The sequence below is a fragment of the Lonchura striata genome, chromosome Z (genome assembly GCF_050655825.1).
Source record: "Lonchura striata isolate lonStrDom1 chromosome Z, ASM5065582v1, whole genome shotgun sequence".
NCBI lineage: Eukaryota > Metazoa > Chordata > Aves > Passeriformes > Estrildidae > Lonchura > Lonchura striata.
The window spans coordinates 70,151,043-70,167,788 of NC_140740.1; the positions used below are offsets into that span (position 1 = coordinate 70,151,043).

The following is a 16,746-nucleotide window of genomic DNA, read 5'->3' on the forward strand; positions in this document are numbered from 1 at the left end:
TTGAAAAACAGGATGTTTATTGCTTATGAAAAATAAGTCTCTATGTAGTTAAGTACTGTGCCAGATGTGATGGTGTTTTTGTTGCAGTTAACATTTACACAACTAATGATATTATATTAATGTAAACATTTACAGGCTGAATCTTTAAGCCACCATGTAGTGTTCTAGAGAGTAGGAATTAATCTCTCATTCTGTCTGATAATTCAAAATAGAAATTTTTTTTTCACTTGAGATTATTTTCTTCATGATAGGTGATTAGAAGACATCTTCTTCAGAAACCATATGTGAAACTACCAGCAAGCTATCAAAGTGTGACAAAATTATTAGATTGTAACATTAATCCCTTTTTTTTGCCTTCATATTAACTTATCCATTAAAACATACAAAGCAAGTTAGGAGGCAATGTCATTTGCAGAAAATTGAATCACTAAGTTCTATGAGTTACCAGCCATAAGCAAAGAACACTGAAGTATAAATAAGAATATCATTGGGAGAAATAGCATCTAGAGTTCATATCAAAATATATGAAGTACACAACACTTCGTTATTTTCATCACTGTTCTTTTCATTCTTCCTTCAAAACACTAGCTTCATTCTCTAAGATAGGAAATGCTAACCATATGAGAGAATTAGCTTTTTCCCAGTCAGTGTGCATCTTTATTTTCTCATCTCAAATCATACTGTGAATGAAAAAAATCAAAGTTTTTTCTTTAGCCCTTTTGATAGTGCTTTTCAGTTCAGTATTGGAGTATTTAAAACACTAAACTAATTTTGACTGTAAATCCTCCAAGGTCAGCTGCTGTTACCTTCCTTATTTTATCAGTAGGCAATTGACACACAGTTATGACCCTCAAATGTACATCTCATCTGATGAAAATTGCCAATTAGAGATTTGATTACTCTTTCCTGTCACCTCCAGCCCCAAGGCAATTAAACTTTATTTATTGGCATTGTTTTTCACATTGATGTAGTTTGAATTGGTCTCAGGAGAAAATAAAAAGCAACAATAGAATTTAGTAACTGAATTGTCAGGTGTATAGTCAAAAAATAGATTATAGTTGTGTAGGGAAAACCTTTAATTCATGCCTTCATTGACTTTTGTCAAGGACTTTGTGATGTACTTTTTTTGCTTAATAATATAGTGTCATAGATTTCTTCACAGGTCAGACACAGACAGTATTTGGCTTCAGTTTATATTTTAGGTATCTGGGACTCCTTTAAGTGCAGGACATGCATTTTGAACCTAATTACCCATAGAGTTACTACCCATTCTGTTTCCTGGGTTAAGAGAGATAGCTTTCACAAGTAAATTTTGCATACACTGTCTGTGGCTAGACACTGGCAGTTTCCATATTAATTTGTTGTTCTAAACTTGATAAATATGAAAACGGTAAACTGTTATACGAGTCACTCCGTTTCCTCAATGATTCAACTGTACACAATGTTATGAAAATAATGGCACATGTGCACTAGAGTTTCCTGAAATTTACTTTGCTAAAAGTGTTAATTCAGTGTTCTGATAGATGACTAGCAAAAGTGCTTCTTCTAATACGAATTTGCAGAAAATCTAAAACTGCGCTTGAATTTGAAGTAAAAATTTGTTGTTATAAACTACTGATTTGGGAAAAATGCTTAGCAGTTGTTGGATAAAAACATTTTTGTGAGGGTGTGTTTTGTATGGGATTTTAAAATTTCATTTTCTTAAATTATTGCTACATGTTTTCAGTAAAAAGGAAAACATGTCCACCTAAGGGTGTTCAGAACAAGCAAATCTTCATATAACATAATCCAAAAGAATTTAACCTCTTAATAATTTTTAGGTTTTTAAGTCTTAACTTGCCTTACATGATGGTAAGACAAAATATACAGATCACCTTTGTTTGACAATTTTTTCAAGAAAATTGCATCAATTTTCTGAAAAAATATAAAAAGCTGATTTCTAAAGACAAGAATTAGAAGAATACAATACTTTTTCAAAACACACATTAAGTAGGTAAGATTTGGTAGATGACTAGGTAGCTGTAGAATCATCAAGGTTGGGAGAGACCTTCAAGATCATCCAGTCCAGTCGTCCACCCAGCACTACCCCTGTTAACCCCGAAACCACTAAACCACATCACCAGATCCAGATTCCTTTTGAATATATCCAGGTAAAGTTATGTTCAAGAAAAGTTGTACTGAGTGTAATATGTTATAAACACAGCATACTACAAAGCTAGTATACTTGTTTTGCCAGGGAATTTTTTGGTACTCAAAGCTGTTCTAAGTCATCACTGCACTTGTGACAAATTTGGTAGTTGTCATTCACAGAAGTTTTAAGAAAATACCTGCATTTTGAAACAAAATCTTACAGGTAGAGATATGGTTTATGTCTGAAGAACAGTAGTATTTTCTACTTAGATTTTCCTTTTCTCAACAAGTCCTGATTTTTATTTGGGTTTTTTAAATGTTTAAAAATACTATAAGAAAACACAAATCAAATGGTGGCACTAAGTATTAATGTGCTTTTAATTTTAATTAATTTCACTGTACAATTTCCAAGTCCCACATCACCAAGTGTTTGTGTTCATTTGTTTTTTTAGCTTATTTGCACTAATCTTGATGAACTCAGGGAATTAATCACAAAGATTGAGAATGAACTCAAAGATCTGGAGGACATTAAAAAGAAATCGGTATGTGACATGAAAAGCTTTCTCTTGTATTGATATGAAACAGTGTCAGTTATTTGCTGATGCCTGTCGACTGAATTTTTTATGCATGTCAATAACTGCATGAAATTTATTAAGGTTGATACCTGAGAGACTGTAATCTTTCCTGTGTGTAATGCTCTGTTCTCAATGTTTTTATGATAAATGAATTCAGTACCTGTGTTTGCAATTCTCCATGCCAAAAGAAAATATAGATAGTGGTAATATCTTAGAATGAATAGTTCATCTCCATTAAACATGTGACTGTTTTGCCCTGAGAACAAGTTCTTACCAGCAAATAATTACAGGATAGAATTCTCTTATCTGCCTATGCAGTGTTGATCAAAATTTCTAGTGAGCTAGAATTCTGAATTTCTCTTTTTTGCATGTGTTATTAAAACTTACTTTGTTTAATATTTATTGAAGGAATTTGTACCAGAAAGCATATCTGGCTTTTGATATCAGATTGAGATACAAATTTCACCAATATAAACTGGATCACTGGGTCTGTGCGACTCAGGAATAATGGACAAGAATCCAGCATGCCTTTTGTAGAAGGCAGTGATTCTTACTAAAATGGTAGATGGGTTTAAATACATGAATAGTACTCATTGAAACAGCTCTCTACAGAACTCTTACTACTTTTTTCATTGTAGTTCTGTTGCTGAACCTTCGGTAGGCACTTCTATGGTGGCATTTCTATGAAAAAGACATAGAAGTGTTGATTTTTCTGTTAGAAATCAGGCTGGTTTTAGTTCAATTGAAAGTTTATAGTCTCATGAGGAATTAATATATTCTTAAGTTATTTAAGTAGGGGAGAGGGCTGTGGTAGAAGAGAAACAAATAAGTTAGGATTCTGAAAGACAAGTATCAGTGAACTTAGCATAATTGTTAATGTAGGCAAAGGAGTAATACTAGCCTAATCTTGAAATTATTTTGTTGTAGCTAAATTGAAAACTGGTTTTATCATAAGAATGCCAAGAGGTTGTCAGAAAGGCTATGTCAGCAATAGGCTAAAACCCCAAAAATAGCATATAGAGTATATTGATCTGCTGCAGCGTATTAGTAATCTTATTGTAGGTGACACTTTCAGTCTACTAGTAAAACTGCAGAAACATTACTTCTTCAAGGGTAGACAAATGCTGAATATGTCATAATTGCACTGTAAACTGAAATCTGATGATGTCATTATCTAAGTAAGTTGCATGACTTAAGCAGGAATAATATGTTTAGTTCTAATTGCACTGTCTCAAAAAACCCAAACAGTTAAGTACAGGGGAATCAAGATACAATTAATTCAGCATTCAGTAGTTAGGTAAGGACAATCTTTTGTTGTGTCTTTATAGACCTAGCAAATAATGACTCTGTGTCTCTAAACAATTGTGTTGTTAGAAATTTTATGTAAAGAAAAAGGGTTAATTGCTGAAGAAGTGGTTATAAGGAAACAGTAAAATGAGAAAATGGTTTTGGAAAAAATATTTACCTGGGAAGTGTTATATTTACCTTTTAAAAATTCAAATAGGAAAGTATTAAATTAGGTGAATAGTTATAAAATTGAACTTGTTAAAATGAAGTTTAGCTTTGTAAGGAAAGTAATTAAGATTTCATTTTTGAAGTCTAATACCATGTGTCATTATGTTTGATGTCTGAAAAACTGGAGAAAATGCAGACTTTCATTCTTCAGCTCTGACCAATGACAGTGGCAGTATCAGAAGCATCCAGAATTGAGTTTGTCCCATTTTTTGAAGTGCATATTCTAAGTAAAACAATTTTGTAATTTGATAATGGAAATTTGACATAATGTGAAAGTTTATTTTAATGATCGCACTTACATGCTGTTCATTGACTTCTTTCTTGTTTTAAGTGAAAGATGATGATATTCTTACTACTTCATGGTAATTTCTTATTGATTTTTTTTTCCAATAATGACCTGAGTGAAGCTGTAGGAATCTTTCTTCTTCACAACTAACCTTCTTGGTAATTTCAGTTGTAGTAGTTGCTAGCACATGCTACTGAGAAAAACCTCCAAGGCAAGCTTTACTGTTGTGTTAAATGCAAACATATTTTAGAAGTACAGCTTATTTAACTTTAAATTGAGACTCAAGTATAACCTTTTCTTAGTTGTAACCTCCCTTTTGTTACATTGAAGACCATTCTAGAGTATGTAAAAGGAGTTCATTCTCCAGAACATTCAGAAGTAATGGAGACTATAATGAAAGAGCTGAACTACAGGGCCTTTTTAGTATGAGTAAACCTACACTGTTTTCCCTCATTTTTTGTAGGTAGTTGGACTGGCTGTATATGATACTTTTCACAACATCAACTTGAGATAATAAATCACATGACAGATTTTTGTTCGGCAAGTTAAAATAAAATTAGAATAGGGTTGTGTAATAGGAAGTGATGGATAATTTTAAGCTTGGGCATTTCTACAAGTTTCTTTTACAACAATGAAATAGTAAACCTGTTGGAAAGTATTTTCACTGTTTGGTTGATTAAAACAGTTTGGTTCTCTACTTTTATACCTATATTGTCATTTGAATTAGCTATAGGTAGTATTTTTACTTTGAAAAAGCCTCGTGCTTTTTCTTGATTCATGGAGATTTTGTTACACCTATTATGAGATTTGCTCAGTGCTAGTTTGCTGTGTCTGTTTAGAGTGGAAAGTTAAATTTTACCTAAGTTCTTTAATTTTGAAGAGTTCAACTCTGTACTTGACCTCCAGACACAGTTCTGAAGCAATGCTGCAATTTCACATATGCTTTCAACTGCATTAGCCAAAACTGCTGCCAAATAAATAGTTCCTACTCCTTGTGTTTCTGGAAGCTTCTGTTTTCTGGGCCATCCCATGCAAGAGGCTAGCAGAATTTTGTTGCATGGTTAGAGTTAGAGTGTGATAAGCCCAACTACTTATTTCTGCTGGTGAATTCTTTGTAAGCCAGACCAGTTTTCTAATGCAGTTTATCATGGAGTTGCACAAATACCTGTGTTTCTATTCTGCTACAGGTTAAGTGGTCATTGTAAGAACAGAAATGTCCATCTGCAGGCAAAAGAAAATGGGACTGATTTTGAAGTTGTATTATTACCAGGGTGCTCAAAAAGTCTGTTCCTTCATCTCCTGAACAATTCCTCTCCTTACCACATATTACATATCCAGAGAGAGAGAAATCAGTTGGATTTGCTATTGTACCTGACTTAAACATTAGGAAATAAAGGAAGGAAATATAAATATAAGGAAATAAGAATGTGAAAAGTGCAGAAAGGGGACTTAAAGGAATTAAAATTTAATGGTTTGTGCACTGCCTAGTGAAAGGCTGATACCTTAAGTAATGTCTGAACTATTAGAAGACTTATTCAGTCTTCTAGCTCATGTATATTGCTTAGGACATGTGAAGCTGCATCCTTTAATTTTAAAAACTGTAGTAAAGGTTGAATCAATAGAAAAAGCCCAGAATTTACAGCAATGAAAATTAATTTCTGGTAGAAATTAGGTCTCTTTTGGTGCTAATACTTATATAGATAAGGTGTGGGTAAAATTACAAGCTGTCAGTAAAGTAGAAGAACATACTGGCTAAAAATTCTATTGATGTTTTATTGAATTTTTAGCTCTTGTTTGTTTTTTGAGAATATAGACTGCATATATAATATTCATGGCCATTTGTTGAATGTGAACTCCTAGAAATTTTCTATAACTAGCAGATCGACCAAGATATGCAAAGTAGCTTAATTCCACACCTGCAGTGGTATTGCTGAAAAAATAATTTTGACAAACACATATGATAGGGAAGCATTTTGCTAGTATATTTAAGATCTCATAAAGACTTCAATCTAATATAGAAAATTTCTTTTATAAGAAGAGGCAGTAAAGTAATGCATTCTGTCGGATCAGTATACAGGATAACAACTATGAGTCTCTGGCATTTTGGAACCCACTTTTCCCTAGGACTTCTCTGTCTGGTCAAATCAGTGGGACTTGCAGTGTGAATGGAAATCTTCTTACTACCTTTCAGATAATCTGCCTCTCATGTGATATGAAGGATTTTTTTTGTGTGCGTGAAACTGTTAATTAAGCTGCTTAGTTGGTCAGTTGTATGTACTTAACTGTTGCATATCATAGCAGCATTTTTTTATTATTATTATTTTTTCAAACCCTACTGAACATTGTGTAGTATGAAAGTGACAGGACTGCAGGTGCTTGCTTATAAGAAGATGCTAGCTGAATTTTCAGTAAAATTAATGGAGTTTTTAACATGAACATGGAAAGATTTCTTGTTTACTGATATGCAAGACTTTATTTTGGTAGCACTGTTGGATTTGAATCATGCACTCTAAGCCTGATGGATAAATGCGTAGCGTGAAGGGGGCAAGAAGGGAGACTGGAGCCCAGGATTCCCACAGTTTAGCTGAGAAGGTTAAAATGAATAATGGGCAGTACCTTCCTGAGAAGGGGAGAGTGCATCGTCTCTAGAGAGAGAGAAAAGTCAGACAAAGGTTAAGGGACAGAGAATTACTTAGTCAAAGGACGCCAGCCAAGGTAACAACTAATTGTGGTTTGGAGAAAAGGCTTTATTGTTTGCAGAGGTCTATAACACCCTGATGTTCTTGACTTAATAGCTAAAAAAGCAAAATCCTCCCTTTAAAAGGTCTTATGTTGTACTATTGTTCCTGGAGCTTAAAATGAGATGCTCCCAGGGGGTTGAAAGCCTTTGTCTGTCTTTGGAAATGGATATTTGTTCTAGCAGGGGAGTCAAAAGGCTTGAAAGGAAACTGAGGTGTTTGGCAGCATTAAGTCACCTGCAGAAATATATATTTCAGAGTATACCTGAAAATTTAAAGTGAAAAAACCTACTGGTTTAGATCAGAAATAGTTAAAACTTCAGACAAATTAATTTGTGGGTCTATTCAAAGGAATATATTGATCCAGGGTGGAACATACTTCCCTTGTCTTTTTTTATGAGACTCCAAATAAGCTGCTGTTAAATTTGTTCATGAGATCTAAGTACCTAAGCTAGAAGACTGCTTTCTGAGGTTTTTGTTTTGTTTCTACATTTTATTTTTAAAATATGTTAATACATGAAAAAAATAATGCAAAATGGTTCATTTTAAAAGTTTATAAAATACTCTCTCTATGTTCAGTGAGGAAATAAGAAATAAATGGGTTGGGAAATACTTGGTAGGGAAACTGTGTTTAGACAAGAATCTAAAGGGACTTGTGAAGAACTTCCCTTCAGTAGAAACTCATGTAATTATCAAAAATAGTTTAGGGTTCTTAATGACACTTTAGTAATTCAGACCTCAACTTTGCAAGCAGTTAAGTGGAAAAACCTCCTGTGTCTTCTTGTTTGCAGCCTAGAGATACATTTTTATTATTGGGTTAAATCCTATTCCGTTTTTATTCAGAGGTTGACTTCTCCCCATTCCTGCGTTCTCTTCTCCTGACCACTTCCTCCCTCCCCAGTGAAATATATGCCATGTTTGGGACTTTTGCATGTAAAGGGTTTTCAGTTACACTTGTTTTCATTAGTATTACTGTATTTACATAGATGTACACACATACAATAAATACTATAATCTGAGAAATCTGTGTATACACACCCATTTGCAGGTTTAAACTGCAGGTTAAAGTGAGCTACAATAAAAGAGAAACCAATAAATACTTGGGTTCAAGGGTATTAATAGATACACTTCAAGTCTTGCAGCTGAAACATTTTGTTTTAATTTGAACTTAGTTTCTCTGTTAGTATATATCTTCATCCGTTACATATCTTACATACTCTCTTTTTACATCCTTATCCTGAACACCTGATTTGTACTTTAGTCACTTCCAAATACTGTTATTGCTTCTCTATGTCTTGCCTGCATCTCTTGAAAACTCTAATATGAGTCCAAAATGCTGAATTTTGAGACAGATGTTTACACATTTACATCCATGCAGCTTCTTGTACTTCTGAGGATAGATTGAAGATGTGGAGGATTTGTAGTATTTAGTTGTATAATATAAATGAATAAGGCAAGGCCAATTTTAGGCTTCAATTTTTGAAATCTTCTCCACAATATTTGATTGTCTTCTCTGATATTTTTAACTTGGGCTTATATCACTAGCATTCAATATTTTTTCCCAGTCACAGTTTTTCTTAGCTTCTCCAGTTTTCTGTCTTTATTGTCTATTTTTTTCACAACTGTTTTCTCTTGGTCTTTGATGCCTTTCCATGTGTGACTGATTAAACCTCTAATAAATGTATTTTATTGGAGAAGCTTTCTTTAAACCATTTTTGCCATATACCTTTCTACAGTTCCAAATGTGAAAGTGTGAGTTCTGCATCAGAAATGAATGTGTACTCATACATTTTTGTCACATAAATACTACTATTCAGAAGATTTCACAATGCTTTTGATATTGGTCAGTTAGTATATTGTTTTGAAGAAATAATTCAAGGCATTCATGTCAGCACACAGTACTAGCAAACAGCTGCTTTTAAGACACTCATCTGAAGAATACAGAAACGCTTGTATATCCAGAGTTAAGAAGAGAAAAATATTCAGATATATGAGAGGGAGTTAAGTAAAACTTAAAAATCTTAGATGTTTTGTAAACAGTTGAAGATACTACATACACTATTTCCTTTGTAAGTTCTAGAGCTGTAAGTTAGTTGATAACTTAGAAGTTCTTCTAATGGAGGAGTAAAACATGACAATTCAGTGCTGGATAATTTCACTGTTAAGCTCATGCTGATAATAAACTTTCTCTTGTGTTTTTGTGGTTTATGTATTTATGTGTGTATTTATATTTTTTTCTAAAAAATGTGGTATATTGATCAACACTGTGATGATTGTGTAGTAATTTTGCCTACAGAAAATTAGAACATGGCTAAATATCTGAATGAAAACCATTTCATAGTAATGAACTAAATCAGGAGACAAAAACAGTCTTGATAGTAAGAAAAGTATTGCACTTTTCTTTGGTGTTGTTTTTTGTTTGTTTTACTTTATTTGCTTATAGTAGAACAAAGAGAGTATGAGATCATTTTAGGATATAACTTGGTGTGATCAGATATATAGGTCATGGAAGTGCATGCTAGAGTCAGGAGTTCTCATTGGTTGCTGGTAAATGCTCAAAGATAAAATTCATTAAGAGATGTCATAAGCGACTTTGTTTTATAGTTTACTACAAGTCATTCTTCCTGACTCTGCTTAATCCCAGTCTTCAAAGATTATCAGAGGTTAGCTGTTGATATATATTTATAATGTTCAGAATGCTGTTGCTGAAAGTGAAATGCAAGATACTGACTCTCGAGAACTTACTGTAGAAGATAACTCTAAGCATTTTCAAAATTAAAACACTTTCAATGATAGATGAGTTTACATAGGTGTGCATACATGATCTTGCAATGCATTCTTATTCAGTCAAAACTAGAAGTGCCTGAAATTGTAGTATTTGGCCCATAAATTAGTTATTAAGAACATTCAACAATAATCCATATATGATTTGAAAAAGTTACTGATCTCTTTTCTTTAGGTATCTGTTGTCCAAAGCAGCTGGAGATCACCAACTCCCTCTCTGTGTGACATCACTAGAAAACACTAGACTGGTGATGTCACACATACCACAGAACCCCGCAGCAGAATGGAGCAGGCCTATTAAGGGTAAGTTTTCCTCTCCACCACCACCCCTTTTCAACAATATTGCATGGTTTTATAAGATTATTAATTTTCTTTACTTTATGTCCCTGGGATATAATGTAAAGATTACAGACAATCTTATAAAACTGCATAATATTGTGGTGTTGTGTGTGTGTGTTTATTTAAAAGCAAAACAAAAACTCATAAAAAGTTTGGTCCTTACCCCATGTCTCAATATCCTGGCTCCAGTCTGCTTTGGGGTTCCATGATAAGTATGCCAGAATAGTGTATGTTGGGGCATCGATCACAGAGAGTGGAGTTAGCATTTCCTGGCTGCTCTGGATGTCAGAAACCTTATTTTAAAAGGTAAGTTTTCAGTTGAATGTGTTGAATGTCTCTCTGCATTTAAATGGAAACATTCAGCCCATTTGTAAAATGTATTTTTATTGTGTTTGCATTTTTGAAATTTACTTGTAACTTGACATAGCCTAAAGTCACATTTTATGCTTCTCTGTCTAGTTCTTTTTTCCCCTCTGTTATTTTCCTGTGTTAATACCTTATATTGTGTTTCCAGAAAAAAATTGTGTCTTATTTGTCACTAATTGGAACAAGATGGTAGTTAAATTCTGTTTCATATCATTCTCAGTGATCAGGACAAGGGCATCAAGGGCACCCTCAGTCAGATCACAGACAGCACCAAGCTGGGTGGGAGTGCTGATCTGCAGGAGGGCAGGAAGGCTCTGCAGAGGGATCTGCACAGGCTGGATCATGGCCAAGGCCAGTGGTGTGAGGTACAACAAGGCCAGTGCTGGTCCTGCCCCTGGGTCACAGCAGCCCCAGGCAGTGCCACAGGCTGGGGCAGAGTGGCTGCAGAGCTGCCCACAGGAAAAGGCCCTGGGGGTGCTGGTGACAGCAGCTGAGCATGAGCCAGCAGTGCCCAGGTGGCCAAGAGGGACAATGGCACACTTCACACCTTGTGCTGAGTTCTGGGCCTGTCACTACAAGAAAGACATTTTGGTGCTGAAGTGAGACCAGAGAAGGGCAATGGAGCTGATGAAGTGTCTGAAACGTAAATCTTGTAAGAAGCAGCTGAGGGAGCTGAGGGTGTTGAGCCTGAAGAAAAGGAGGCTCAGGAGAGACCACAGCTGCCCGAAAGGAGTGTGTAGCCAGGTGGGGCTTGGCCTCTTTTCCCAGGGAACAAGTGATGTATGTTTCTGTTGAACATACCTTTGGAGTCCAGCCTGAACCTCCTAAGCCTCAGTTTTTAACTGATCTCTTATAATATATAGTTTGGTATTTTTGAGAATTTACAACACAGATATTTCTGAGAACAAGTGTATTATCTATAGAAATTAGTGGGCAGCTATATAATAGGTAGTTAAGTCATAGCTTTATCAAATATTGATTTGCCTTTCCCTCATCTGAATAAAAGACAAACACAGGATTTTGTCACAGATTGCATATGAAAAGAAATGCTAAATTTTGTTGTGATGGATCTTAAGATTATAGAAATGTTTTTAATGTCTCTTTTTACTGTTTAATATTTAAGGAATAATAACTTATAGCATTTATGTGTTTGCACAGAAAATCAGCTAAGCCACAATAATTTAAGAGAGAAGGATTTTTTATTCCAGCCTTTTTTGCCTATCCTGTTCTGTCCTGACTCCTTCTGAGGAAAAAAGATTCTTCTCATGGCTAAAATTTTTTTGGGCTTCCATTAACTGGTTTATTGTCAATTCTAAAACCCCACTAAGAAAAATAAGTAATTGGGTCAAAAGGAAATAATTAATGTATGTTTTTTTAGATTATGTTGCTATAAAATTTTCATTGAAATTATTTGGAAGTATGGATCCTCTTTGCCTGTTTCTCCATCCTGTTGAGGTAATTTTGAAGGGTTGCACAGCTCTCTGGGGTATTTGCCACTGCTCCAGCTTTGTGTCATTGGTGAACTCACTAGGGAGGCATCTGCCCCTTCATTCGAGTCACTGACAAACAAGTTAAACAATACTGGGCCAGTACTGAGCCCTTGGGGACACTACTAGAGACAGGTTTCCATCTAGAGCTGCTAATCCTGTAGAATTAGGGGGCAGGGATTGCCTAACTTTTTTTGTTTGTTTTTGTAAGCAGAGAGAAAAGTAATGTATTTATTTTTCTGTGAGGTATTAATGAGGTCAGTAAAGTCTTGAAATCTCTTCTTGACTAAACATTGTACATATGCTGGCTGTCTAACAGCTGCTGCTTCAAATTTATTCAGTGGTCAGCTGACACTTACCTTTCTCATAAATACTCTTTTTTTCCTACATAAGCCAAGATCTTAGCCTTATTAAAGACAAATTAGGCTCAGAAATTAATAATTTATTGGGGTTTTTACTTTGCAGTGATTTTTCATGTATTTTTAAAATGACATTTTCAAACATTTTCTTTGCTATGTTAACTGCATGTACAGCATTCTATTTCACAATAGTAGTAGCATTGTTTATTTTTGCTGTTTAATTTTTGCTTTGAGACAATGCACTACTGCTCTGTAGTATATAAATACATTATTTTAAAACAGGCTGCAAAATGTTTACCTTACAAGAGAAATAAACCTGTGCATGTAATATTCTTTTGTATGTTAACAATTAATTGTGTTGACTGCTGACTTGAAGAGATGATACCAAATGCCCTGGTAGACTACAGTACACACAAGTATCTGTTCTTTGTTGTAGTGATTAGTGATATGTTTTATGCATATGACTGGCCACAAGTGAAGGAAATTACAATACAGTTTACTGGCTTGTTTGTGTGTTCAACACTGAATGATCCCACTTAATTCTTTGCTTTTGTAATTTTAATTGAAGAATGAAGGTAACTGTTTCGTTATGTAACGTGTAAATGATTATCCATAAAAATATAGATACCTGGTCTTCAAACAAGCTGAGTGATCTTGCTGTATATTGGAGAGATCTGCTGAAATGTGTAGAGAGAAATTGTAGACTGATGAAAGGCAGCTGTGACAAGCTTTATCCAGATTTTCCTGTCTTACCTTTAGTGGTGTGCTAGACCACAGGAAGCTGTGAAGGATATGTGCACTATCAAAAGCTAAATATGTATACGAAATAAGTAAATTCTCGAGTCTTACTTTTTTTTCTTGCAGAACCATAATCTCTTTAGTGTTTTACATCTTCTCTGACCAGTCAAGAGCTAAAATCTTCATTTACGTAAAATGCACAGAGTTGATAGAGTGGCAGAAGTACTATGCCACATCTCTTTTATAACAATTTTCAGCCTTTTATGCAGTGAATTACAGAATAAAGTTTTGGGAAGAAATATTTACAAAGGGGTAGTGTGAGTGTTAAAGGGTGTGTTCTGCAGCACCATGGCCAACATGGTTGTCATTTCCCAATGTGTTCTCTTATTCAGACCTTCTAGATTTATGAAAACATGAATATAAGATTACATATATCAGTTTTTAAAATAAAACTTTGAATTATATGTTTGAATTAAAAGCGTAAAGGATTTTATGTTGGAAAATTGGTCTTTGCTGCATAGACTGTTGCTTCATAAAAGATGAATTTGCTAAATTCCTCTTTAAAAAAAAATCTTTTTTCTAGAACTTTAAATAAAATGTAACAGAAAAATGTTGGTATTTTTATCCTTGAAAATTGTAGTAAGGTTTCTTTTGCAAATAATAATGTTATAATTTATATCACTTCTCTTAAATGAGATAATGGTGCAATTTTCTGTAAAAATTTTAACTCAGAAAAGTGTAGATGTGGTTGATTTCCCTGAACTGAATGGATTACTACCCGTGTTAGTTACTCATTTAAATAATTTTAAGCACATGGTGTATTTGTAGAATCCTGTTTCAATTTTAATTTTGACCTGTAAAAAGAAAGCTTCCTTGCAGTATTACTTTTCCAACTAGGACATTATCCCTCTGTAGTATTAAAATAAAAGTAATATTGTCCTAGGTAGATATAACTCTGGAAGTTTCTAATATTTTCTTCCAGTTGTTTTCCTCATATGCTGTATCCATGTACCAGGATTATTGTAGTACTAGTACAATCTAACAAGATTTAGGTCTAATGTAATGATAAATAAATTGAATTTATGTTTTCAGGGAAGATGGTTCCACCGGAAGCAAGCAGTAAAGGAATTGCATGGTACATTGTTACGACTGCTTAATGAACTGTTACCATGGGAACCAAAGCTAATTAAAGCTTTTCAAAGAAACAGGTAATTACCTGCTCTTTTTTTTTTCAACAGTGGTGCATGGGATGAGAAACAGAACCAAATTCACCTTTTAAATACTGATCAATAAGTTGGCTTCTTAAAAAAGTAAAATTAATATAGTTTGAGGAGAGGAGTGAGGTGCTGGTAATATTTTAGTTAGAAGAAGTATCTTATATTCCAGAGTTACTGTCTCCAAAAAAATTGGAGCTTAATCCGGTGGTGATTTTTCCTCTGAAACACTCTAGAATCCTTAAGCATGCTGATCAATAGTATATTGCAAGACAGCTAGGATTTGTATTTCTGCTTATTTGGTTAAGAAATGCTGAAAACTTTTCTCTAAAGAGCTATATCAGGACTTCTTAGAATACTCTGACTTCTTACTATGTAAACCTGCCTAAATTAATGATAATGAATTCTCCACAGAGCAATTCTTGATGCATTGTTTTGAGGTCTTCGTAATGCAGTAAATTAGAAATGCATCTGGAAAGCAGTATGTCAGAGGAATATGAATGAAGTAATAACAGGTCTAAATCTAGTAAAGTGCAAGTATTAGTAACAGTGAAGGTACTACTCTGATTATAAATAACGGAGAGATTAGTTACTGTCTGGAAGCTCAGTGCCATTCTTGCCTCTTAACCGTACAGCTGTTGCTATAATTGTACCTTAGTTTTGCCATGTAGACAATTAAAAAGCAAGAAATTATTAGAGGCTTGAACTCTGTGACAAAGGATAGGAAAAAAGGATTCTTAAATGTTGAGTGTGAAGGAAGCAAGGTACACTGTTTTGTAGTACAGACCTAATGCTGGAAATGTAAAAGGTGTTATATTTAAAAAAACACATAAACATAACACCAAAGATATTAAATTGGTTCCTCAGTAGTTCATTTTGTGAATATCATCCTTGAATTAAAATTCTTATTTGGAAATTTGGGATATTGTTGAATATTTTCAATAATGGACCCAAGTACAATTTTGAGTTTTTTCTATTCCTTTCTCTTCTCATTCCTGTTCATTTAACTTAGCTGTTAATTTCTTCCTGTCTTTCACAATTTAGAATCCTTCTGGAGACATGGCAAATAGTATTACTGTCAGGAAGAATTTAGTTCAGTATGTGAAGTTCAAGATTTTACCCTTTTTGTAAGTTCTGTTGTGGAATGGTTTGGTGCTCAGTATTATTGTCTGTCAAATCACAGAATCATCAAATGGTTTGGATTAGAAGGGACCTTAAAGATGATCCAGTTCCAATCCCCCTGGGCAGGGGCACCTTTTGTAAAACAGGTTCCTCAAAACCCCAACTAATCTGGCCTTCCAGCGATGGGGCTTCGACAACTTTTCTGGACAACCTGTTCCAGTGCCTCGCATGGTTGCACTTCAGAATTTCTTCCCAAGTTCTAGTCAAAACCTATTCTCTTTCAATCTGAAGCCATTGCTTCTTGTCTTCTCACTATGAGTTCTTGAACAAGTCTCTCTCCCTTGCTTTTTTGAAGGCTCCCTTCATGTACTGGAAGGCTGCAATTCAGTGTCCCCAAAGCTGCCTCTTTTCCAGACTGACGAATCTCTCTCTCAGTCTTTCTGCACAGGAGAGGTGCTCCATCCCTCTGTCATCTTGGTGGCCTCCTCTGGGCTCACTGCAACAGTTCCATGTCCTTCCTGTGCTGGGACCCCAGAGCTGATGCAGCACTGCAGGTGGGGTCTCAGCAGAGCAGAGCAGAGGAGCAGAATCCCCTCCCTGGCCCTGCTGCCCACCCTGCTCTGGATGCAGCCCAGGACACGTGTGGCTCTCTGGGCTGGGAGTGCCCATGGCTGGGTCAGGTCCAGCCTCTCACTGCCCAGCACCCCCAAGTCCTCAGCAGGGCTGCTCTGATCTCTTTATCCCCAGCCTGTACTGGGACTGGGGATTTCCCCAAACCAGGTGCAGCACCTTGCACTTGGCCTTGTTAAAACACATGAGATTTTCCCATGGACCCATTTTTTAAGCTTGCCCAGGTCCCTCTGGATGGCATCCCATCCTCTAGGCATGTCAGCTGTATCACTCAGCTTGGTGTCATCTGCAAACTTGCTGAGAGACCCCTCAAATCCTTCTATGTCACTAGTGATTATATTAAATAACTTTGGTGTGAGTATGGACCCCTGAGGGAGACCACTTGTCACTGACGTCCATCAGGATTCTGTGCCATTCACCACTATTGTCTGGATGCCACCATCCAACCAATTTCTTATCCACC

At 35.2% G+C, this 16,746-nt stretch overlaps 1 protein-coding gene across 3 annotated transcripts in view; it reads left to right on the forward strand.

The window, feature by feature from the left end:
- BRD10 (bromodomain containing 10) overlaps window positions 1-16,746 on the forward strand; it is a 64,048-nt gene that overhangs the window by 16,681 nt on the left and 30,621 nt on the right. For 2 of the 3 annotated variants that reach the window (XR_014951566.1, XM_021531693.4), the window contains exons 5-6: window positions 2,583-2,672; window positions 14,410-14,525. Coding sequence is in view for 2 of the 3 variants with exons in the window: in XM_021531693.4 (XP_021387368.3) it covers window positions 2,583-2,672; window positions 14,410-14,525 (206 nt within the window). In the remaining variant the exon portion in view is untranslated. The remainder of the gene's footprint in view (window positions 1-2,582; window positions 2,673-14,409; window positions 14,526-16,746) is intronic. The other variant, XM_085567653.1, reaches the window with a different exon arrangement.